The 27,053-nt window shown below is 40.9% G+C and overlaps 1 protein-coding gene across 2 annotated transcripts in view; it reads right to left on the minus strand.

The window, feature by feature from the left end:
- The window catches only part of NFE2L2 (NFE2 like bZIP transcription factor 2), a 26,495-nt gene extending 3,779 nt beyond the window's left edge, over positions 1 to 22,716 (minus strand). Inside the window, exons 1-4 of one of the 2 annotated variants that reach the window (XM_075093552.1) lie at positions 22,551 to 22,716; positions 1,863 to 2,132; positions 1,606 to 1,701; positions 739 to 897 (exon numbers count right to left, since the gene is read on the minus strand). In XM_075093552.1, coding sequence (XP_074949653.1) covers positions 739 to 897; positions 1,606 to 1,701; positions 1,863 to 2,132; positions 22,551 to 22,580 — 555 coding nt within the window. In that variant the 5' untranslated portion in view covers positions 22,581 to 22,716. Of the gene's footprint in view, positions 1 to 738; positions 919 to 1,605; positions 1,702 to 1,862; positions 2,133 to 22,550 lie in introns of both variants that reach the window. The other variant, XM_075093551.1, reaches the window with a different exon arrangement.
- Between the last annotated feature and the right edge of the window lie 4,337 nt (positions 22,717 to 27,053).

Genomic DNA, 27,053 nt, shown 5'->3' on the forward strand with positions numbered 1-27,053 from the left:
ATTAGAAAATAAATTTACTCGATTTTATAGTCAAATCTAAGGATAATATAAATAGAAACAAAAGGATAGGAGAAAAGAACCCCAGACTACTTCTGTGATGCACAATTTAGAAATATAGCAAAGTGATTTTTTGCTCCTTTGAAATATTCAGTTCATGTATGTTACATAATTAGTTCTTCCTGAACATATATAAACAGTAGTTATATAACTATACCTGACACTTCTATGTATCTAAATATATGTTCTACCATCACCTTTATAAAACTTTTTCCTTAGAGAAGTTGAATGCAAAAGTAACCATCAGTGATTCACACAATCAGACACCACATTATGATAATGCTTGTGGAAGCAATGCCTGGCATAGAGCCATAATTCAGAAGTGTCCATTTTTAAGCAACTGAAATTTCAACCATGACCACGCTGTAACAAGTTGCATACAGAGGCAAAGAATGATTTGCTAAACATGGGGAAGTTCTGATCGGGAAGATAGATTGTGTTTTGTTAAGGCTGCCTGATAAGCAACTAATTTCCTTCCTCCTACATGTTTTTCAGTATATTACTTTTAAAAAATTAAATCTTACATTGATTTATAGACATCCTACAGGTATAGGATCCAACATGAGTGTCATAATCACCATCTGTAAAGATGCTATTGTACTGCATTCTCCAAAATACCATACTCTTCCAAAATATCATGCTTTTTTTTTTTTTCAGGTGCTTATCGTACTAAACTTTTACCTGTAACTCTGGAAGGGACAATAATTCTTCCCAAACTTGCTCTATGTTCTGCATATTCTCCGCATCAGTAAGTGGAACTAGAACAGGTGATTCAGGTGGCTGAGTTTGATCAGAGGAAATGAAGACTGGGTTGCTATCAATCTGAGCAGGAACCAGTGACTGAAATGCAGGTGAAGAAGCCTGAAATATTAAAAAAATAAATAAATAACACTCCCCCCCAAAAAACACAAAAACCCCTAACAGTAACAAAAAACCCTGCTCAAAAAAACAACTTTGAATTTCCCAAAGCAAAAATCTTTTTTGTGTTCTACCATTTCTGCAGAACAGACAGACAGGCATTTCTTAAAAAAAGCTTTTTTTGTAAACAATGGGATAATATGAAAATATTCCCATGAAAGGTGTTCTATTAAGGAAAGAAACAGGAAAAAAAAAATTTGGAAACCGGCTGGTGAAGGGCTTATCCTTACACATCAAGCAGTCTGGGTCAGCACATGGAACTAAAGCAACTGAAACGGACTAACTCCAGTGACCCCCACTAAGCTCACTGTAACAAACCGGCCGAGTCCGCTACCATCATTTGCAGTAACTGGAACCGTTGCCATCAGCCAGCGTTATACACCAAATCCTGGCTGCAGGATTCAATAAGCACAAGGAACAAGTGGTACAAGAGTACCACTCTACTCCCTCTGGGCACAGCCCTAGTTCAAGCATCCTACACTGCTTTATTCCAGCTGGAGTCAGCTTGAGGACAAAACTCAAATCATAACACAAATTAATATTATGCTGAAGACAAGTCTTAGTAAGAGAAGACATGAGACTGATCCCCTAGAAGACCACCTGTGAAACTGCTGTATTGAGCATTTTTACCTCATTGTCATCTAAAAATGGGAATGCTTCTGCCAAGAGCTGCATGCAGTCATCAAAGGATAAGGCCTCTGCTTCTGGTTTTGAAGTCTGTGTGGTCTAAATAGGAAAGTTATGAAAAAACGTTACTGCATCTTTGAATAACTGAAGAATCTTCCATTACAGCAACGAATGCAAATTCGTTTTAGGTAACCACTAATATTATGTCTTCCTGTGAATGGAAAAGGGTTTAAACACACAAACACATACTAAGAGTTTACCTGTGAGAAACTGATTGATGGGTCAGTACTTTCTGACTGAACACGCTGAGCTGGCTGAACGGGAACAAATTCACCTGTCTCTTCGTCTAACTCCAGCTGAGCCAGCAGGGCTTTCTCCTGCTCTTTTTGGAGCTGCTCTTGTCTTTCCTTTTCAAGTTTCTTCTGTTTCTCGAGTTCATACTCCTTCTGTCGTTGACTAAAATCAAAAACTTCACGCCTTGCCCCAAGGTCTATATCTTGCCTCCAAAGAATGTCAATCAAGTTCATGTCCTGTAAGAGAAATGCCTTTTTTAAGCAAGTGTCCTCCCCAGCAAAACTGATTTAGAACAATAGCAAAGCTTTTAATTTCTGTATTAAACAGGTAGACTCAAGTAACTGAGGCTTATTAATCTTACTAAATTGTCTAAATAAAATACGGCTCTATCTGACCTTTCTAAAGTTTCTGAACTGATGGTTTGGTTGCCCTGGCCTGCACACAGGCTCATAGAAACTAAGTAATTTGTTACAATTGGTAAGGTAATACATGAAATAGCCAGAGGATAATTACATTCTTCTTTCCTGAGTTAGGTCATAGAAAACATGAAGCTATAGAACAAATTATGCCACATTAGGAAAGTAATTTTCAGGAGAAGAGAACAGAAACTGAAAAGTTTGCCCATGTAAATTTTTTCCAGATAATATTATAAAACTGTAAAAGCTGACTAAAAACATGATGGGGGCTGTCTGAAGTAACTAGAATAGTCATACTGCTAAATGTATTTTTAAAATATTTACGTTCCATCCTGGTATTTAGGTATTAATCTTAAATATCAACAGAACAGGGCTTCAGAGTCAGAGGGTAACTTGGTTTCGAAGTCACCAAGTGACATAACATCACTGTAGCACTAAACACAATTATTAAGATTATTACTAAAAAAAAAAAGTAATTTAAAGCTTAGTCTAGGTGATCTTCTAAGTGCACTTGGTTTGGAGCAGCTGAGTATAAACTACAGGTCAATGGGGGTTAAATTTTGTTAATCAGTTGGCCTCTGGCTCATCACAGAGTCGATCATTATCAGACAGCTAACAATGACTGCATTTCTTGGAAATCAGCCACCCTTGCACCTGTAGTTTTTCAGAAGAAATTAAACTCTGCTATTTAGGGAAAACCAACTGGTTAATATTATTTGATTTAGCTACAACTTCTTTCAATTTATTGCATAAGGGTGGGTGGTTTGTTTTTGTCGTTTGTTTTTTTTTTTTGGGGGGGGGTATTAGTGGACTGTTTTGTTGGAGGTTTTTTTGCTTTATTTTTGTGTTGTTTGGTGGGTTTTTTTGTTGTTTTGTTTTTTACTGTTCAAATATTCAATATTTTTAAGGGCTGAAGTTTGGACTATTTTCTGCTGTGAAGAAAACCTAACACTCAAAAATAATCAGTTAGGATGTCAGCTGATAAAGAATTTTAATACTTGGTAGCCACATTTGTCAGATGGGTAAATGCCAACAATTTCTAGCTGGTGCCTGGGAGCTTTGATTTTATGGCATGTTTCATTTTTCTTAAAATTACCCTTTAGCGGCAGCACACAAAAATAATGTTCAGTGTTGGGCATTTTCATCAGGCTAGCAACCAACAAATAATATACTGAATGCTACATTTTATTTAAACATACCTTTACTGATTCAGTTAGCAGTTCTACACCCAAGATACATTTATTTAGCCATCATATCAAATTAAAACACTCCCTTATCTCTTAAGACTATTTTCAAAAGGAAAACCAAGTAACCAAACGCCAGATCATGTTACCATTCAAAACGATCACTTCTGTACAACAGTTATGGCAAAAAGCTTTAGGGCAAGTCCACATTTGAACAACGCAATTCAGTAGTCTCGTTTTTTCGTTAAAAATGTTATAACGCTGACACTCATATTTATACATTGCATGAACTACTTCTACCAGTTACTAAAAAAATTACTGTTCTCTAAAATCGGGCAGTTGCATAAAATATCTGGGTGTAACACAATGCAGGCTTTCCCAAATCTAAGACATATTAAATATACCTTGCTGGCAGAGATCAAATTCAGCTTTAATGGCCAGCAATGAAGATGCTGAAATAATTACAGTGGCTGCCCAAGACAATGTTTGGTCTCTCCAGATTGGCAGGGTAAAACGAACTAATTAAGTTCTGCAGTAATTGCAGATATTGCAATATGGTATAGCTTCATTAAGGGCCAGTAGTTTACCAGCTGCTCACTGTCTCCTTCTGCAGCAGATTCGAAACTGTTTCCTAGTCTCAGAGCATTTGCAATATGTTCTGGATAAAACTGTAGGATCTGGATTTCAGGGCTCACTTCTGAATTATTCGTTTACAAGGCACCATTAAAAATGTGACTTGAAAGATATTTTTTTTTTTTTGCGTGTGTATAATGCACGAGGCTGTGACTTAACAGAGCTGTTTTCCTCCGCGAGTTGCAACAGACTACAGCCCAAAAATAGAAGAATTGGTGCTCAGTTTCAGTTTAAATTATGAAAAACAAAAGTGATCAAAAAGAGGTACAGAAGGCATAACATGTTTTCCTTAAGAGGAAAAACCACGTAGCCTTAGTGCAAAAAGGTAAGGCACAGCCATTAAATCTTTCAGCCATGCTACTAGCTATATTCATTACCAAAATAAGTAGCTTTGGGTGCTGCCTCATTTGTGGGATGAGAGATCTCCAAAGACACCAGCTGGCCAAAAGAAATGCTGTGGCTGCACACCACCTCTCTGTGTGTGCAGCGATCAATTCAGCAAGCAGGATTATTGTTTGAACAAACATGCTTGCATGGTTTTCAGGATTTTCAGGATCTTGGGCTGTCAGTTGAGAAATAAGACAGCATTGATTGACTCCCGTCACCGTTTTTCAAGGGACCATATTCAGCCCAGTCTCTTATCTCTGGCAAAGGGCTGAGGTTTGCTAAACAGTGTTGTGCTCTACCCTGGAGAGATATGCTTGTTAGCAGCATCTTCTTTTATTTTATTTTATTTAGTTGTGTTTGTGGCACGTAAAACCAAAAGGGTGGTTTGTTTTTTTGTTTGTTTTTTTTTTAAATTATCACCATATAAATGGAAAAGAACACTCCTATTTTCTATTTGAAAAGTTATAAATAATTACAGTAATATTAGCTTTAACTTTGAATAACAATTCAAGTAATTACTCTTCACATGAATGGATTGCATGGAGGAAACGCTACTCTGTTCAATATGCTACTATATAATATCATCAAACAGCACACAATTAAATATTAACCTGCCATCTAACACTTATCTACAATTTCAGCCGACACTTTTAGTAATACTGCCCTTTTCAAGAAAAAAAAATCTGAGCATTAGTCCAAAGCTCAGATCAAAGTTAATAGAGTGAACACTGAGCAGTGATTTACTCCTTAGTGAATGCCCAGCAGAAGGTGATGGCAAAGAACTTAAAAAAAAAAAGCACTAATATTTTGCAACTTTGCTCCTTCAGCCTTCCTCTTTAATTACTTCTCTGCCTTGTTGAACACTATCACACACAGAGCTATCCAGAGACACAAGCAGGCGCTCTATTTTAGGTTTATCACTGAAGCATTTTTCCCCTTCCATTATGAAAGCATCAAAAAGTAACTGCATATTTGATACCTGGAGTGTTTAACTAAAGCTATTAAAAGGTATTTTACTTCTTGCCTGTGCACCAGCTACTCTAATTTTTAGATGCTCAACATGACTCAAAAAAATCATTTGGAGGGACAAGCGAGCGCAGATCCGCATCCGAACTGGAGCACATGCACAGAGTGTCCTGTGAAAGACTCATCTGACCCAGGGCTGGTTGCTGCCCTTTGGAGCCACGCTAACCACTTCCCTTAATATCAGACATATTTACTGTAAAGGCGCCAGCAGTCCCTCATGTGACGGAGTCCACAAGTGCCCGTTTGTTCTTTCCTCTGTTGTGCAATTTCTTGAATTGCATCAGAGGAAACGATGGTTTTGGCAGAGCCAAGAGGCAGCGCAGGAAGAGCCAGCCCTCCCCTGCAGGAGGAAGGACCTGTGCCTGGGAGCGATTGCAGCAGTGATGCTTCCCCCTTGTCGAGAGCTCAGCTCTTTCCCACTGAACACCAACGCCTATTTTGAGGGGAAATACATTATGGTATTTAATGTGTATATTACCCATTGTCTAATTTTTCTAGCTTCTGGGAAAGTAATATATTTTTAGTATTTTTCCCAAGCAGACAAACAGTGATTTGATTTTATTTATATTTTCTTGACCATTTTGTAGACAGAGAAAGAATTTCTTTCAGAAAAGGACACTCTTTGCTTTCCCATGATCCATGTAAGCAGGAGGTACCTTGTACTCATGGTTTGATATTTTTTTGTTGTTGTTCATTTAGTGATATGCTCTTCCAACCACAGTGATAGCTTAGTTTGGACATACAAAGGCACTTTTAATAAGACAAACCTAAATGTTAAACAATTCACATTAAGCCACCATCTGGCCCCCAATGGAAATTTTCATGTTTTAGATTTACATATCAGCATTTGCCATCTGGGCAGAGTCTGTTATACATTTTATGAGAAAATCTCTGACTACATTGTAAAGTTTGACAATTAACTCTTATTGCTCCTAAGCAAACATGTTTGCAGTAGGGTAAACAAAGGCAAGAAACCCTGTTTCCATGTTATTTTCATAGACTGACTTTTGTGCTTTAAACAATACGCTAATCTTCTGTTTCATCCCTGTTTGTTTTATCTGACTGGTTTTGTTTGGAATATAAACCATTTACAGGTAGCATAGGTGAAGCAGAAACATCCAGTAGTACAAGTGTCAGCAGAGAAACAATCTCAGAAAGCACTCTCAGACCCATTATTAGCTGTTCCCTTAATACAGAGCACATCTGTGGGTTTTGTGCATTACTTCTTGAAGTCATGCCTTTTGCAACATAGATAGGGAAAGCATTAGCAGTACCTCTCACCAGACAAGGATTTGCTTTTCTTTCCCATGATCCATTAGCCCCTAACTCTGAGAGAAGGTTTCACATGCTAGCATGAATAAATGAAAGAGCAACAGAATCAATAGATATTGCATCCTGCTGGGGAGCTCAGACAGGAACCTTACAAGCAGCAACAAAAACACTCCTATAGCGTATTCACAGAAAGAGAACTCGCAAAGTATCCTCAATTCCTATTTGCTTTCCAGAAAGCGAAAGCAATGAACAAAAAGCACCTTAAATTTTTGCTGTATTAAAAAAAAAACAACCCACACTTGTGGGAAGTGAGAACTGAGGACCTGAGATACTCCAAGGCAAGAATGAAAGGGAGGGGATCAAGTAATAAAGCAAGTGCAAGAGAAGGAGCTGGAAGCATTTTACCAGTTAAGAAAAGCACAGGCTGTAGAAGCAACAGCTGAATGTTTTCCCCTCATTTATCCTCAGGAGGAACTGTTTTTGCTCAAGCACCTTTTAAGAATCATTTATAAATCATTCCATGTTTTCAGATGATCTCTGAAATCACCAGAACTAGCGTTTTGTTTTCAAAATCTTCTTCAAAGCAAGCTACTTATTTAATTACAACTCAATTACAGAAAAAAAATCCCAGATACATGATCTTCATGCGTCAGAGAAAGCACAGAAAGCAGATAAAGTTAACCCAACATCAACTGAGTTTCGGAAGCTGACCTATAATTTTAAATCCCTTACATCTGTAAATCAAAGAACAAAAGTTAATTCAAGAATGTGTAAGGGGCAGCGAGGACGTGAAAAATCTGAACGAGCAACAGCCCTTATGAAAAGATTGGGGAAAAGAGAACTGCAGAAACTATTTATGCTGGAGGGCAGTGGGGTACAATAGCAATTTTAGATGTCTGGATTTAGGATTTGGAAATGTGACAGAACAGACAGCTGTCAAACAAAGCCACATGACAACCACCTGTGATTTGTAAATGCAGAAGGTCAAATCCCTGACCACCTTGTGGAGCTGCCTGCTGTCCCACGCTCTTCACCAAGACCTTTCAGGCAATCTAGGAGGAAACAGGGTGCTTGAGCAGGTATGAGGGGGTGTCATCTTTTCTATCTTTCATACCTGTGCCACTTACTACTGGTGTGACTGGACTTACACTAAACCAGCCTACTGCTTCTCGATGCCTATTTCCTCTTCCTGGCCCTAAAGAGTCTTTGGATGGCCAATATCTTGGTCTGCAAACTCTTTTTAAGCCCTGGAAGTCTAACTTATCTGAAAAAGAGCTCTGAAAGGGTTGAAAAGCCATAGCTTTAAAGAACTGTCATAAGAGAATTTCCACTCTGTGTCTATATAAATAAGCCTGTTGAAAAATGCTGACTGTGTGTCTTGGGACATTCTTCTGCTGCAACAGAGACATAAGCTCAGTCCCTGAAATATAAGTGTTTGTAGACAAATTTCATTTTCTTACTGAAGAAACAAACCTCTAGAATGCTTTGCCAGGCAAGGAACAGAAGTAGTCTTGATATTTCATTAGTTAAAAATGTTTAGCCTCTATTTTCTCCTAACACACAACTCATCTTTCAGATTGTACCTCCCACTGTATTCCAGCAGGCTCTCCTAATAAATGCCAAATTGTCAGGATCTACTCTTATAAATTAGATTAGTTTAAAAACTCCCTGGCTGGATTGTCCAGCATTCTTAAGTTTCACTACAAGCCTTGTCTGGGCATTATTCTGACAAGAACATGGAGAGGGGCTGGCTGGCTGGCAGGACAGTCTTCCCCTACAAGTGCAATTCTGGGCTCTACCCACCCACTCTCCCAACCCTCACTCCAGAAATAACTCTTCTGAGAGGTGGATAATTTAGGTATTTCTCCTGAAGTGTCATCTTCCAGGAATGGTATCAACAAAGGCTACAACTGTAAGATCTGTATAGCTCCCGAAATGATGGTTTTCCCATATGACACATCCTACAGCAAGCAAGCTTCCAAACTGCCAGAGAAAACATATACCTCATTCTCCAGTAACAGTGAAAAGACAGGTTTCTTTAAGCCTGAAGGATGTAAAAAGCTAGAATTTAATTGCAATAAATAGCCATTGGAGGCTATTTATGGCCATTAATGTACTAACTTCATTCCAACTACAAAAGCTGTAAAATCCTAATGCTAACAGTAGAGTAAGACCACAGCAAGTAAAGAAAAACACCCTCATCAGAAAGACAACAAAGAGAAGGAGAAGGAGGAGCATAAAGAGCAGTTTACTTCACTTTGACAATAGTTTTCTCTTTTCTGAAAAATCAGTGCATCCTCACCTCCATGCCACTCCTTAAAATACTGAACATGCGTGAACAACACTCCCTTCCAGCCTGGGTCACAGCAGCAGGAGCAACATTTTCCTCTCTGGCTCATTAATTTCTGTAGTCAGAAACATAAACATATCCTTTTCCCACCACATTCGGTCTGCCTTGAGGTGACCATTTCTTGTATACAGACAAGGGGATTCTTGCTCAGTGCTGCAGCTATTTTTGCAGAAGATTGATGCTCTCAGACACTCCAGGAGTAGCTATGTTTCTAATTTGTTTAATCAATACATATTTTAGAAGGCAGCTTTAAAATAATACAGCTTAATATAGAGTATGCTGTTTCCAGGGGCTGAATGGTCCCAAGACTGATCCTGCCTCAATATCTTTCCAACAAAAAAAAAACCAAAACAAACCCCACAAACAGGGGAAAAAAAGCTGAAACCCACTGTCTCATTTGAATGGCTTATGGAAAGCAAAGTCTTAAACCTGACATTGATACTTATTTTCTTTATACAATATCTGATTTTTCAAAAGTTATTCTCTAGTATTCATGGCCAAATACGTCATGCGTTATATCTGCTCCAAAGTCCCCTCTTTCTGCCTTAGCCGAAAGGAAAAGACAGAGTGAGGTCTAATGTTGTGAGGTAATGATGATGAACTTTTCTTGAATAAATTTAACTATGCCCATATTTACAAGTGCTACCCTGGCTGCTAAGCAAAAGCCAAAAATGGTCATGGGTGTCATCCAGCTTCTTCAGACTTAGTCCTAAACCTCCTGACATCACTGAGTGCTTTCTGGAACATCAGTATCTAAGCAATGAATCTTAGATGTTTTCACAGCCTTGCTGTTTCAGTTAAATGAGTTCCATTCCTCCCTTTACCCTTTTATGTCTTAATTATATTGTGTTAATCTAAATGCCACTTTTCCACAGTATATTTGGCTGGTATAAAACCACTGTGGTCCCTTTCTACTCAAATTCTGAATCCCTCCTTCAGCTTAGAGCCATTTACTTGCTACTTCTTTACTCTATCTTGCATCAGCAGCATTACAAAATGATTAAGTCAATAAGCACACAAAGTTAATATGTATTCAAGTTACAATCTATTACACAAGTTGCATAATAAAATGGGGAGGCTGGCAAAAACATGGGACTGTTTTATAAAAGAGTGGGTTAGTCAGTCTATTTGTTTTTACATGCTTGATACATCAACAAAACTCTGCTGTGTTGCCCCAGCAAGTAAACTGAGTGATTCTTTTGTGGCTGACTTTCTAGCTGTAGTCTAATTACCACATACTGCACCCCTTAACTCAATTTTGAAAGGTATTCAAATAGCAGCCATCTCAGAAGTCTACTTCATTTCAGGAAAAGCTGGTCTTAATGGCTTTATTTGCATTTTTTTTCTCCCAAGTTAAAACTGCATCATAAGAAAACTGGCATTTATTAGATTGTCATTCATACAACAAAAAATCTTTACCCTACATATAAAAAAAATAATATAAAAATATACAGCATCTGAAAAAACTGCTATTCTTTGAACCACAGGAACACAAAAGCCCATGTGTCCCAATTCCTTTTATATATTGAACCTACAGTACTTGAAAAACAATTACCTGTTAAATGATTATCTTCAAGCTAGCCTGGCTGGGTTCAGCTGGAATGTACTGTGTGCGGACATTGCCACAGGCTACTCAGTTTATCTACAAGAGGATTTATTTATAATAATGGCTCAGTCATCTGGGAAACATAATCCATTCAAGTTATAGCACGCTCTTATGTCCAATGAAAGAAATCAGGAAGCAAGAAAAGACAAACATCAAAACAGAGAAAATAACCTAACAAAATTCCAAATAACACATTTATTAGGTTGTATTAACCTTGGATTATAATCTATTAGCCACTATTCTGATTTCATCAGGATTACACACTTTTTGGAAAAGCATGTGTCAAACCAAACATGAAAACACTATCGAAATACTGTCCAGGATTATTCAGAATCTTTCTTGAACAACACATTTTCACTGTACTGGGATTTTATTGTAAAGTCCCCATTTTTAGGTGTCATTTTGCTGATGGCTAGGCAAGTTATGGCAACAAGCACCAGATGGGCCATTACAGCTGCACTACATCCTGGATGTGGAAACTACGTGCTCTAGTATTACAAGAAGCATGTCTCACCAAGTTTCACTTCGCTGATCTCGCAAGCAACTTTGTTGTTGTTGTTCATGGGCCAAACTACAATGGCAAGCAACTGGAATATCTGTGTGGGTTAGAAAGCAATGAGGTTCACTAACTGTACTGCCAGCACATATCCATCAGCCCTCCTTCAGTAACAGACATGTACTCCATAAAGCTGCATCAAGGAAATTCTTCCACAGTTCCAAGCTGAGCCCACAAGTAAGGACGTTTTCAAACTCAGAGAACACGCCACACAAACACCTCATCAGCCTAGAAGTAGTATCTTAAGACTAAAAGTTTAAGAATATGGTTACGTTGCAGGGAATAAAGTTTGCTCCAGACGTGGTAGGCTATGACATATTCTGTATACACCAGCCCACATACGGCAGAGGTGCCTACCTCCCATGGCAGTCTGTGGGGCACGGGCGTTAAATACCTTGTCGATGAGAGTCTTGCAATTAATGTGCACTTCTCACATACATAACTTACATAGGTAATGCTGGGAATTTAGTGTCAGTTCATAGCTTTGCATAAATAAGCAGGGTTGGTTTTTTTTTTTTTTGAGCGTGCAACTTCAAATACACTTGGAAAGGTTATTTAGTTTCTACAAAAAACAAAACCAACCCAACAAAATAAAGGCCACTAATACATTGCTATTCAACTGCTTACCACGGGAGAGTAAAGGATCATAACAGATTTGGGGAAGGGAGGCCTCGTGCGGCAAATTTTTGCTGTGGTGATACTATCTTTCCAAAAAAGTAATTCACAGTTAAATGGCTTATTTAACACCATGCACAGCCTTCCTTAGTGACTGCATCTGGGTCGGGGCAACCCCCAGTATTGATATAGGCTGGGGGACAAAGGGATTGAGAGCAGCCTTGAGGAGAAGGACTTGGGTGTACTGGTGGATGAAAAGCTGGACATGAGCCAGCAATGTGCGCTTGCAGCCAGAAGGCCAACCGTATCCTGGGCTGCACAAGAAGCAGCGTGGCCAGCAGGTCAAGGGAGGTGATTCTGCCCCTCTGCTCTGGTGAGAGCCTCTGCAGTGCTGCATCCAGCTCTGGAGCCCTCAGCACTAGAAGGACATGGACCTGTTGGCGTGGGTCCAGAGGAGGGCCACAAAGATGATCCGAGGGCTGGAGCACTTCTCCTCTGAGGACAGGCTGAGAGAGTTGGGATTGTTCAGCCTGGAGAAGAGAAGGCTGCAGGGAGACCTTATTGCAGCCTTGCAGTACTTAAAAGGGCCTTATAAGAAAGATGGGGTCAAACTTTTTAACAGGGCCTGTTGTGGCAGGACAAGGGGTAATGGTTTTAAACTAAAGGAGGGTAGATTTATACTAGATATAAGAAGTTTTTTTACAATGAGGGTGGAGAAACTCTGGAACAGGTTGCCCAGAGAGGTGGTAGATGCCCTGACCCTGGAAACTTTCAAGGTCAGGTTGGACAGGGCTCCAAGCAACTCGATCTCGTTGTAGATGTCCCTGCTCACTGCAGGGCGGGGTTGGACTAGATGACCTTTAAAGGTCCCTTCCAACCCAAATTATTCTATGACATACTACATAAAAGCTTCAGTAAATAACAATACCAGTCAACTGTGCACTGATGACCAAAAACGCTCTCCCTAAATTTACATTAAACGTCATAGAAATAGTTATTTAATTTGCATGAAGGAGTCTGCTTTTCCCCTTCCCCCAAGCCACACCAAGATACATGATGAGAGCTGTTTTTCCATAGAATGAGGCAAGGATAGATTTTACTCATTTTCTTAAGCACTTGTAATTCACATATTTGACAGCAAAAAGCAATCCTCTAAAAGTCATCAACCCCCACAAAGGTTTCAGGAGGCTCTTCCACTTGAAGGTCCTGCAAAGTTAAACAACTAAACCAGAAAGCTCAAGAAGGGCCAACATGTCAGGTGTCCACATGTCAATTTATCATTTTTGTACATAATGACAGCTTTTGCTTAAAAAAGGTAAACCCTTCAAGGTACTGAACAACACTGTGTACAAAAATGAAGTTTTGTTTGTGTGATGCAATCCAGCGCTCGCTTTCTGAAGTTCTGTGTAGTACTCAATTTATAAATTTTGAAAGCAAAAAGAGCTAATTCATCCTCCAAGGCATGAACCAGAGTAGGTAAATGGTTTTGTCCTTTTTAGCAAATGATATAAAAGCAGCAATTCTTGATACCCTCAAAAGAACAACAAAATTCCCAACTCAATCATCAGTAATTGCATCCTTCCACCCAGATCGAGAGCCTCCGGTGCCTACCACTGTCTTCAGGGCTTCCATATCTGTCCCCTTGGAGTACACAGAAGGCTCACCGGCTCACAGCCTGTACAGGTGATTATCACAGGGCTGCCTCTTTCAGCCTTTTGATTAAATGGGTAGATGTACCTAAGAAATCAAGGTAGAGGCCAATCCCCGATGTGTCCCCCCCTTACACATTCTACCAGCACCTATGATGGCCAAAACAAGACTGTTTGCCACAAATAATAAACATGTCAATATACCTCTTCCATCATAAGCAGCAAACAAACTCCAGGTTTGTTAACACGGTTATCAAGCACTAAATACTGAGGGAGAGGCAATCCAGTTTGTAAGTATATTACAGTACTGTCTCTAAAATCAGCATTTACAGCTGTTTTTTCTAACAAACGACATTACAGAAGACTTGATTGCTTTCCAGACATAATTAGAATCAATTTGTCGGGCAAAAAGGATAAGATGGTCACTTGTAAAATAAGAAAATATGGAACGCAAAGAGAATGTCAGGTTTGGATCTTAAACAGTTTTCTGCCTTTGACCAAAACACTTCCTTATGCCTCAGTAAATACTTGGCGGGCAGGGGGCAGGAACCAGATCATAGCAAATGATCAGTAAAAACTGTAAGATCCTAAAATTTCTCTATAGCGTAGTTAATTCAGGCAGTGAGAGACAGACCTTGTTAGGGTAAATCACTACTCACAGAATCAGCTATGAACTGTTAATTCTGTCATTACTATTTTGTGTTTTATAAGACCTTGTTCACCATCTCAGCTGCATACACACACAATTTATCAAACTCTCATCCCAAGATTAATTTTGAATTTAAAATAATTCTATGGCTCTGACCTTAGTAACAGAGTTTTTCAGAATAATTTAAAGCACTCCATTAACAGTTTCATTACTTAAGTGGCTTCCATTCTTCATTTTGCCAGCAAAAAGAAACTTTGAGAGATTAAAGATGTCTTGATATGTTCACATTGGTTATTAGCTGAGCAAGAGTTCCCAAGAGTGGTAGGTGCAGACTAAATTCCTGAAGTAGCAGATGATAAAGCATCACAAATGAAGCTGGAAGACATTCTACAGAACTAAAACATTCCACTGAGTCACAACAATTCATACTAGTTGAACTGACCTGATAATATTCTAGTTCAAATACTCAAGCCAAATTAGAAAGCACAGTATCAAAAGTCACTGTGCTGTAATTCTCTCTGTTACAGCATACACAGCTATGAGGCACCTAAACATGATATGCATTACCATAGCCAAAGGATTAAATTTAAATAATTTGGAATACCCACTGACATAAGTTATTACTTACTTTCAAATATAAATTCTGTTTTATCATATTTTGCTATTTTAATAGTACCATTTTTGTTACTGAAGTACTTCCATTTTCATCCTTAGGTATCTTAAATCCTACTTGTTCCAAAAGTTTACTCAGCTTTGTTTGATTTATTTTACAAATATCAGCGGGACAATCTTCCAGAAATTCCTCAGCTGATATAGACCTGCTCAAGACCCATCTACAGCAGAAAAAAAAGTGCAAATATAATTCAATGTTATAAACCAGAAAATATCTCCATGCACCTCGTCAAATAATTCATAGCAGATTGCACCACGGTCTACAGTATCCTTGTTCCAAGGATGCCTAATGACTATATTATCTGCACTGGTGCATATTTTCAGTCACTACTTCTGCAATACTGGTGAATACAAGCGTTACTGTAACTAGCTGGGGTAGAATACTCCCGTTGACACATCTCAGATGACTTCTGCCACAAAAGTCTCTGTGTTCTCCTTCCAGCCATGAAGCTTCCTAAAAATTATTACCCACCTAAGCTGAGCTGCACCAGCCTTCAGAGCTGTCCACCCACTCCTGCCACCCTCTTTGCCCATTGTTTTATTACCCAGCTGACTGCGGAACATGTCATCTGGTCACAACTGCACACAGTCTAACTGGAAATACCCTGTTTTAGGACAAAATTCAGCCTTCTTCCCCAACAGCACGTAACTTAACCAAACAGTTCCTGAAGACAGAAAGAAGAAATGACTGAGTGCCTAGGCCCTGGCAGCACAAAACACAAACGCCAGTCACAGAGCAGACAAAGCCTGGCCATCTTACATGGAAGCAGGCAGCATTCAGAGCTGCAGACCTGCATCGACCACGTGGTGCCTGGGAATTCTGGATGAGGATCTTCCAACGGTGCAAGCAGCACAGGAATTGCTCCATTCTAATTATAGCAATAAGTAGGAAGGTACTAATTTTACCACAAGGTTTCAAATAAACAACCCCCCCAGGATCTTTCTATCGTAGCTCTTTATGGCTGAACAGCGATGATGATCTGATCAGGAAGCAAATCAAAGTCACAGCAGCTTTTCACATAACTCAGCTGTAGAAGTCACCGCTTCAACACTTAGTGGGCATTAATTTCAAACACAGCAAATAGGCACACCCTTAATAATAAAACAAACCTCTTAAAGGCAGGCTATCAACCAAGCTCCTTCTGAGTCAATTTCTCAAGTATGCAAACTTTGTTTTGCAAGCAGTCTCCAGAAGTAGATTTTTTCATACTTGCAAGAGACAGCATGTAAAACCAATACAACGAACAGCAATAAAACTTTGAAACAGCAAGACAGAGGTGGGGGCAAGGAGGGAAAAGCTGGTATCTTTACATTTCATAGTCATACAGAAGATACTTCCTTAAAACGTTTGAAAGATATGGTTTCAAATTGGTCTTACATAACTTGTTGCTACAACATCAAACTTAAAGGAACTTTCTTTTCCTTTCTTTTTTTTTTAATTGCATTGCTCATAATACTGCAGAAGTTGCATTAAAAGTCTTAAGACACTGCACTACAAGTACAAGGCTGGGTGGTCTCAACTCCCACAGTACTGCAACAGCATCAACAACAAGGACCCATTTCTTGAAATGGTTTAGTTTAAGGATAGGAAACATTAATAGTCATTTACAGCACCTTCAAAATAACTTCACTAAAAACACACTTTATACTGGGAAGAAGGAATATAAAAAAGTGCCACTAATCAGGACAAAATCAGAAATCTAAAAGGACATAATGAAAACTTCAACCAGATCTGTGGTATATAAATTGCACCCACGTAAGTATTATTTCTAAGTTATACCCCATTCTACTCCAGCCCTGCCAGTTAGTACTTCTGCTAGAGATTACAAATATACCACTGAGCAGCAGTTTTACTCTGCTGGTAAAACAATGCTAACTTAACTGAGCTATTAACGCTCTCATTAACTTCTACTGGCTTCCCATCATCTCCATGACCAACATACCAAAACACTTGAATTAATCCTTTTAAAGTGAATATTAAAGTAGAAATTAAAAGCCAAACACAAAGCCCATGTATCAACACGTGACTTTAGAAAATCGATATGGCTGTTAAACTGAGCAAACATTTTACCAAGAATTCAAAATGGCTAAAGACAGAAAACAGAAGATGCTTCCTAAGATGAAGACAAATCCTTTTCTGTAAAGCAGTCAAATAATGAAACGTTTTTAACTTTACTTGATATTGTTAAAGACTGCTTGGTTATCCAAATTAATATTTAATTTAATTGTATGGTTCTGAGAGACTTTGCTTCCATCTGAAAGAGGCACTGTTGACTCATGCATGTCAAGGTAAAACTAAACTAATATTAAATGAAGATATTCTGCTGGGGAATGTATTTTTTCATTTCCTTATTTTAAAAGGTAGTAAAGAAAAATTAAGAAACATCTAAAAATCACTGAAAAAGAAATCCTGAGAGAGCCCTGTCCCTGTGCTTGCTTCAGTACTGTGCTGCACTGAGTAGTAATACTGTTCTTATACTTTAGGAAAACTTAAGCACTAAACGATCAATTAACTTCTTGCTCCTGCCAGTTAATGTGTGACTGTCACTAGCTTTACTTTTCCTGTACAGAAAGCAGTTACTGGGTAGGAAAGATAAAAGTACACAATGCCTATCTTTACTTGAAATGTATTTGCCGGTATCTGTTTCAGATAAGCCTTCCACAGTTTAATGCAGTTTTATACACCACAGACGGCGTTGCTGGCTTCATTTTTACTGGCTGGTTTAATTGTTTACCTTAATAAAACAAATATGCCATAAAAGTATTTCTGTTGGGCAATCCTGAGCAGGATTTCAGTTCATTGTATATCAGTCATCTTTGGATAACACGAATTCAAAGTCATGACTTCCAACGCCTCCTACCTGACTTTTCATTGGTCTACACAGAAAGACTTGCATGGGTAGTAGATGAAGCGTTTCCAAATCCAGTTAAACTAGACTATTACCAAAAAAGAACTAATGTGGCCAACGCATTGTATTCTTTTCCCTTCACCTGAAGCTGTATTCTGTGGCACAAAGTCCAACTTTGGTATAATGCACAATCAGAAAAACTGAACAGACTTCAAACCCTTTCAAGTGGTCTAGGAATGTGCTATATTAAAATTACAGGTTACTTGGGGTTGGAATGAGATGGAGGCCAAAACAAACTTTAACTAGGTTATTAACCTGGAGACTTTGGAGGGCTTTTTGCTGGCTGCAATTCAAGCACAGCAGCAAGGGATTAATATTTAATTCATGCCGACAGGTTACTGCCTGGACTTGTACAGCACTAGCCTCAGCCAACACGATCATTGCAAATACATTACACTTTCACAAATTGGCCTAATTTTAGTGAATGGTTTGGTCATTTGAAAGCTTATCTTTACCATTTCGGGGGGGGGGGGGGGGGGGGGGGAGGGGGGGGAGGGAAGAAGCAGTGTTCTAGATACAAAAAGTCAAACAAATGTCTTCTTTCCAATGAAGAACTTCTCCAGCATTACAGGAATGGCCACAGTTGGTGTCATTTACTGTCATCATTTGAACTTTCTATAGTGTCTCCTCTTGCCCTATGCTCACCTTTTTCCTGGGCCTGCAGTTGACTCTTTTCACTGTCCTTTAGAAGTCCAATGCATTCCAAAATGTTTAAATAACAAACTCTGACAGCTTTTGTTGTTTTGGAGTTTGTTAGTTTTCTTGAAGTGCCAAACATGACAAAATTTCACAACTACATAGGAAAAGTTATATTAAAAAATAGTACTAATTGATTTTACTGAGAAAGTGAGTGACAAACATGTCACTTAGTCCTTCCACTCCTAGTGTTCCTCAACATCAGCTCACAAAGCCCAGCATATACCACAAAGGTACCTGAGATTTCTTTAACAAAATAAATATGCTATTGCGACATTTGTTTCAGTCAGGGTCACAAAAGTACTAACACCTATCAAACAGATATTTTTCTGCTTTGCAAATTTAAGATATAGAACTTGAGTAAGAAACCATAAGAATTCAAAGGGGTATCCAGGTGTAACAACAGATATAATAATTGACACATTTTTAACAGTATCTTGTCCTTCAGGATTATACATAACCTGCTGCAGTCTTATTCAGGATAAGTATTATACCATCTCTACTTTTTCCACTAAAAACAACACAAAAAGATAAAAGTAAGGGACCAAGAACCAAAATTTAGTCTTGCCCATGAACTTCAGCAGGAAGCATACACAAACCTTCCTAACCACCCACACAGTGCTATAAAAATGTCTCAAGTTCTTTAAAGCACACGAGATCATCCAGCTGCCCTCTGCTTACGCTGAACATTCTTTTTTGTTCCTGTTTGGTCTCTTTCAAATATTTCCCAATAAACTTTGAAAGCCAAATTCTCCTCCAACTTTGAGTCCTAACCACAAACTTCAAGTCATATTTTCAGAGGCAATTAACATCTTGCACTTCCATCAATTTCAAATACAACTATAAATTCTTAGCCCATTTTAAAGACAAACTACAGAACAGTGTTCATATGATGGATATTTACTGCAATAACAATAAAATCCAATTCGCTGTTTTCCTGAAGGGATTGACACTGTCAGCTCCTATTAGCCTACGTGCATTTCAGCTAAACATACTATGCTGCATTACATCTATACTACCTTAACTGAATTTTGAAGGAAAGAAAGCTCTATCAGTGCAGCCCAATATCAAGGTGAGCACAGAAGAACCGAGAGGAACAGAATAAACACATTTTTACTTAAGCTACCTTAAGCTTGTGATATTAATCTACTTCCTCCAAGCTTGTCCATAATTTTAGTAGATAACATTATATTCAGAAATGTGGATGTTTTCTTATATTGAAATTTATCTACATACATAGATAAAGAGATATTTCTACAGATATCTTGATCAGATATTCCCATTCAACAGGGTTATTAAACCTCATTATCAAGAAACTAAACAAAACAAACCCAAAAAACAAAGACTTGTTGCCAGGCCTGAGTGGTGCACTTGTTTGTCTTTGCCTGCAGAATCTACCTCATGTGGAAATGATGGGCCATTAGGGAATAAAAAAATAAACCCATTCACTTGACAATGTAATGCAGCATATAATAAAAAAAGTACGTGTAATTCCTTGTTAAAGCCCTTTAGATGGAAGAGATCACTCTAATTGAGCTCGAGACTCTTCAGGGCAGTTCTCTAGGTAGACAAACCCTAACAGGTCCACTTACACAGGCACTCAATTATTTGCTTACTTGGTTTTGGCAGTTGTTACAGTTGGTCTTCAGTCTAAGTGCAACCCACAGCTTTATTCTTTGTGTTGGAAAGTGAACTCTTTTTGCTTTCTTCTTGTCATGAGTTTCAAAATTTAATAACTGATGAGCTTGTTGAGCTGTTTTACAAGGTTACAAGCAACCAATTCAGTAACTTCAAATTTACTGAGAACAGCTACTACAAGAATATCATGCTTTCCCATGTGATTCCAAACATCTTGACCCTCATTCCATTGCATTCTGTTTTTCTTAGATGTTTTGATGTCTGTGCTGTTAATGGGTAATAGGCAACATCCCATTTCACCTCTGCATACAGAGGTGCATCCTATTTCCAGGCAGAGAGATAGAGCAAAAGAATGCGCTTTTTTTCAAGAATATTGCAGGCAATAGCACTGCTAACTCCCACAGAAGTATGTAGCAGAAAGTGGCGATTTTACACTCTGGTTTAAGGGGCTACATCAACCCCAGTCCTTCACACTCACATTTACTGCTCTGACAATTGCTGTCAGGCACATAAAAGACTAAGAGCTTGTACTGTATCTGCACAAGCGCACACCCTTCCCATCCACTGGCTTGCAAAAATCCAAAGGGCTAAATGAAGAGTGTGTTCCCCATCTCTTATTTTGAATGAACATTTTATGGGAAAGGGTATTTGAATTTTCCATTTAATAAATACATTTAAAACTATATGGCAAAGACAGTAATCCTTTACTATCTAAAAAACGCAGTGCCTTTTCAGGGTAGGTCTGCAAGAGAAGGAACCAGCAGCTGTTGAGCTCAGATAGGAAAATTGCAACAGGTGGCCTGGTAGAAAGAGTTTGACAAAGTAGGCAAACAAGTAACAAAAGCTAGGTTTGCTGGCAGAGAAGTCACTGTGGGTAGGGCAAGAAGGTACAAAAGCAGGTACAAGGTATCAGCCTGTCAAGTTGCTCTCAGGAATGAGAACAAAAATGCCATAGCTGGATACTACAGGCAAAAAGAAATTCACAGGGTGTTTACATAGCACAGGCCTAGAGCCTGATTTTTGTTGCAGTGTTTTCTAAGAAACCAAGGAGGCAAGGTGGAGGTCATGGCTGCACTACCTGGGGCTAGAAAAACAGAAAAGCCAGGCAGAGAGCTATGAGTAGCCTAAGACAGAAAAGGAAAAGCATTCAATGAACAAGAAAAGGTATATCCAACACTGCTAAAGAAGTGTTACTTGCAGGAAGTATCCACTTATACATCCTAAAGGACGACAGACAACGTTTAAAGAAGCTCTGTTGTGTAGCACACATTGTACTGACATATGCTTAAAGAGCCTCAAATCTCCCGAGTATTAAATTCATAGTATTAAAAGAATTCAAACAGCTTCAGATTGTTTCATGTATTCCTTCTTTAAACCTAATAATTAGTTAATAAGAGTACGATTCCCATTTAAAAGCCCCAGAAAAAAATGTAACAATCACATAAATTTATAATGGAGTTCAATTATGTTTTCAGTAATTCACCCCACTCCTCGGCAATTAGCCTGCAATGCAGAAGTGCTGAACTTCCTCAGGCTTTCAGAGAAGAGGTTTCGCAGCACAAGAGCACAAAACGCAAACACATCCAAGTTCGCCCAGGGCTCCGAGAGGTTTGCCTCGGAGGCCTCCGAGACGTAATGCCCTCCTGGGCCAAGCCTCCGGGAAGCTGCCTAGCCCAAACCCTCCGGAGGCGTTTCCAGCAGGCGGGGGTGCGAGGGGCGCACCCCGGTCACAGCCCCTCACCTGCGGCCCAGGCCGAGGCGCCCCGGCCCGGGCTCCTCCGGCCGCCCCTGCGAGGCTGAGCCAAACCCGAAGCCGCCCCGGGGAAGCGCGTAATTGTGCAACAGCCCCCGCGGCCCGGCTCGACCGCGCGCCGGCGGGACGGGGCCCGCCAGGGCCGCCGCGAGGGGCAGCGGCGCGGAACCTGCGGTAACTCACCCGTGGCGGGAGCCAGCGGCGCCCGGGCACGCCGGGGGCAGCGACGCGAGGCCGCGCCCGGCCCCTCCGGCGGCGGCGGAGGGCGCCTCCCCAGCCGCTCCCTCAGGAGCCGGCTCCTCCGAGCTCCTGCTCCCGCGGAGGCGGCTCCCAGAGGCCCCGACTGACCTTCCGCCACCAGCGCGGGCGGGAAGAGGCAAGACCAGACCAGACCCGACCCGGCCCGGCCCCCCCCCCCCGGCGCAACAGAGCGGGGGGGGGGGGGCGCGGGGACCTCCCGCCCCGCCCCCGCCGTGACTCAGCGCCTTCGCAGGGGTGGGGCGGCGCCACGTGCTCCGCCGGCCTCGTGACCGCCCGCCCCGCCCCTCGCCCGGGGACCCGACCGGGCGGGGACGCGCCCCGCAGGGGGAGGCGGGGGTCCCGCCGCCCGCCACCCCCGCCCACCCCACGGCCGCGCTCTCACCTGGGCGGCGGGGGGCAGCTCGATCTCCATGACGCAGGGCCGGGGCACGGGGAGGCCGGCACGGTGCGGTGGCGGCTGGCCCGGCACCGCCTGCCCGCTCGGCTCCGGCGCTGTTTGGGGACGGGGGCGGCCCGGACCGGGCCGGGGCAGCGGCCGCCCCCGCGCTCCTCCCCGCCGCCGCCGCCCAGCCACTCAGCGGCTGCGGGAGCCCGTGGAGGCGGCTCCTTTCCCGGCAGCGGCGGCGGCGGCGGCGGCGGCAGTGCCCGGAATCTCGGCCGCCCCCGGCGCTTCCGCGGACCCCGAGACCCGCTGCGGCCCGGCCGCCCCGGGCGGGCGCCGCTGTCCCCCTCGGTGTGCTCTGTCGGAGTTCCCGGCCGCCCAGCGCCCGCCACCCGTCTGCAGCCAAACCAAAGGGCGAGGGCGGCACCGGCGCGGGGCGGAGGGACGTGGCGGCGAGCAGCGGCGGGGGTCGACGCAGAGGGCCGGGAGGGGACCTCGCGGACCTGCCCGCGTACCGACTGCCTTCTGCCCGGCGGCAGGATGCCGAGCAGGGGCCGCGAGCAGGCCCCTCGCTTGACAAGGCTTGCAACCAGACTCGCAAACCAGCTAAAACAGGGAGAAGGGGATTTGGGCTTTGATACACACCAGTTGTTTGGAATTTACACCTTCAGACGAGGTGTCTTGTGTCCCGTCCCGTCCCCCAGAGCAGAAATGTCACTGGTCCTGATAACATCTGTGTCCACCTTTTGACTTCTTCAGCTAGTCAATATGCGCTCAACAACACACTGTATTCCTAAGGCGTAACAGCGAGCGCGTGTCACAGCACACCCAAAAGTAGGAGGGAATGCTTTGGAGCAGATGCGCCACAGGTCTGGATCCCTACCCCTACATCATAGTTACCAAATTCCTGGAGTGCCTTATCTCAAATCACTTGTCGTTATTTGGTAACTGACATTAATCAAAGTGCTGGCTGAATTCCACTTGGAAATACAAGTAGCAGTCAAACAGTTAATCAATTCAGCACACTGAATAAGGCTTTAAAAAGGGCATGAGCACTGCTGTTGTGTTTGTAGCCTGGCTGAAAATATATGACAGTATATACCTTTCAAATGACCCTTTGGTCACCTTTGGGCCCACTTTTTAATCACAGAATCATAGAATCATTAAAGTTGGAAAAGATCTCTAGGATCATCAAGTCCAACCATCAACCCAACACCCTCAGGCTTCCTAAACCATGCCCTGAAGTGCCACATCTACATGTTTTTTGAACAGCTCCAGGGATGGTGACTCCACCATCTCTCTGGGCAGCGTCTGGACAGCCTTTTTGAGACTCCTTTCAATGATCTAATATAATCAAATAGCGTGGAATTAGGACGCTTACTAGCCACAACAGAAGACCTAACTATCCCTTTGCAGGCACTTATTTAGCTTCTGTGGCTTCTGCTATATCCTCTCTTAGGCTGGTACACAAACCCTGCTTTGGGTATCCACAACCGCTGAGCTGAGTTAGTGCACCTTGCAATTTAAACGGGGCTAATGTGAAGATCTCATTTTCCCATTTGTCTTACAAGACGCAAGAGTGTGACTGAGAGGGAACAGCTTCAAGATGCATCAGGGGAGGTTTAGATTGGATATTAGGAAGAAGTTCTTTACCGAAAGAGTGGTCAGGCATTGAAACAGGCTGCCCAGAGATGTAGTGGAGTCACCATCCCTGGAGGCATTTAAAAGACATGTAGATGTGGCACTTCAGGGCATGGTGGCACTTCAGGGCACTTCAGAGACATGGTAGTGTTGGGCTGATGGTTGGACTTGATGATCCTAGAGGTCTTTTCCAACCTTAAAGATTCTATAAATTAAAAAATAGCACAAGTGTATACATTTAATAAATCTGTAATAATTAAAAATTTCTTTGCACCATCATGCTGCAGGTGGGTGTCTACCCAAAGATACTGCTCAATGTAATGATATGAAATGGATAGATCCATTTGAAGGAAGAAGAACCTGTAATCTAAGTTGGTTTATTTTATGTATGTTTGATAACTGTATTAGTAGAGTGGAAGCTCTTGCCTTACAATGAAAGTTTAGTTAAAACACACCCAAAGAGCCACTCAACATATTATGGAAGTCTAAGCAGAACATGTGCTCCACCGCTGAATGAGCTAGGTATATTGGAGGAGCTGTTACGATGCTATGGTTTTGATTCCTCGGAGGGAGAATGCACAGCGACAATAAATCATTTGTAATGGAGAACCAGCAGCAAAACTTTAAGTATATTCCTGTGTATTATTTTGTAGTACCACCTTATTCTGTGGTCTAAAAGTGAACCCTGCTGCATCCAGCTGAAAGGACTCTGTTGGAGACTCTGGAGAAACAGAATGGGCTGTCACGAGTTAAGAAACCTTTGAGTACACCTGCTGCCAGCTCCTTGCAAATGATATTTTTATTAAGTACCAGCTTCTAGCTTTTTCAGTGTTATATGAGAAACAGCAAGCAGACCACGTTAGCACAAAATGAGTATCACACAATGCCAGTTCGTGAAAAATTGCCCTGAAGCTATAAAGGTGTCTTTTCTACATGCTTTATTTAATAGAAAGCAAAATAAAAGCAAGTGTGAATCTTAGGCGTTGGCATAGATTGTATCATAGTGCAGAAATAGTATGCAAAGCTAAGCAGCTTACTTGGAGCCTGGGGTGAAAAAAAAAGGCAAGGACACTTTCTGGCCAGGCCAGATAAAAGAACATTGACTATATATTTCATTTGTGTTCCTCACTTAATTTCTTTTCTCCTTTCCTTATCTTCACACCTTGAGCTCAGGCAGACCAGTGCTTCATTTCTGATGAGCAGGCAGCCATCCAAAATCAGCTTAATGAAAATGCTGTATCTCATGGCACTATTCCCACCATATGCCACTGACGAACAAGGCGTCAGTACGAGCTTTCTGAAACAAAATATGAGCAATACTTTTGCAATATTGTTGTTTTCATTTGATTAGATGACCTGAAATACCTGTAAACACAGGGTTGTTTGTTAGTTGCCCTTTCTAGCTTTTTCAATAATAAAGTCTTGAAGAAAATGTTTTCAATGAACATTGCATCCTTCTGATCTTGGAGTTTTCCTGGGATATAGTAACATCTCCTTGTGGTATACCTAGAGGAATATGGGCCCACATACAATGCTTTGGTCTCGACTTGTAAAGATGAACTTTTGGCTAAGCAAAGAAAAAATCTAATTGCTTTTCCATTTGCTGTATTCCTGGTAGTATACGATCATCAACCTTATAAAACTTACATACCTACTCTATATGTATTGACACCCATTACTGCAGTATTACAGCTTGCATGCGAATGAGATAATTTCCAGCAAATTTGAAATTGCTGAAGTAGTATACTCAAGAACATCCCATGGTAGTACTTTACTGAAGAGTAACAAAGAGTATAGAGAACTTTTTATGACACATATAATTTTAAATTTTATTAGTTGCCTATTTTTATATTAGATTCTTATTATTCCTGTTCTTGCATTAAGACTTTTTGTCGAACTTAACATTTAGAAAAACATTTATTTTATTATCAGAATTTATTCTGAAATATTTTCATGCTCTTTTTAAAGTGACAGGAAAATGGCAAGATCTGGCCATATGTTTAGATAATGGACTATTTAACAACATCTTGATGAAATTCATTCTAATGTATCCACATAATATTTTATATTATCTTACATTAGAATAATTATGAAGATAGAAACTTCATAGTGCCACCTACTGCTGAGAATACACATTTTAAAAACATTGCTACTTTGGGTACCTGCAAATGAAAGGGCAATGGAGGAAAATACTTGGTGTCATAAAATCTGTCGAACCTCTGAAAAATGTTGGAGACAAGTCCTGACTTGCCAAATGAATTTCAGTCACACTGAATTTCTGAACTTTGAACCAGTGACTATTTTGACTGAGACTGTAATGGGAAGTGTCTCTCAGGATCTGGGATTTTCGCTAGAAGTTTTTTTGATGTTACATTCTTAATAAGAACTCTTGTTTTAAAATTAGTCTATGTGATGTCACTCGAAAAACACTGATGAAAGGATTCAGTGAAACAAAATTTATTTTTCACTCAGTGATAAGGAGACTTCCTCAATTTTACAGAGAGCTCTGCACAAGATGTAAACCAAGGAACCTGGAATCAGCATCATGTGCAGCATAAGCTCTGTTCCCTTCTTACAGCACCAAGTCATAAGATGGACCATGGATCCCTGCTTGGTTGTTGACATAAGATGGTGTGTCCTCAGCCAGGATGGCTGGAATTCATATTCCCTAACCTGTACCATCTAAAAGTTGGATGAGGTTAACATACAGTCTAAAGTACAGTAGCTGGTTCCTTCTTCTTCATGGAGAAGACTCTGTCTTTAGTACTAGTGAAATAGTAACCATACTCCTACAACCCTTTCCCACGTCCCAGACATTAAGTATTGGTTATGATCTCATTCCCAGGAACAACAGAAATACAG

This window comes from Phalacrocorax aristotelis, chromosome 5 (genome assembly GCF_949628215.1).
Source record: "Phalacrocorax aristotelis chromosome 5, bGulAri2.1, whole genome shotgun sequence".
Classification (NCBI taxonomy): domain Eukaryota; kingdom Metazoa; phylum Chordata; class Aves; order Suliformes; family Phalacrocoracidae; genus Phalacrocorax; species Phalacrocorax aristotelis.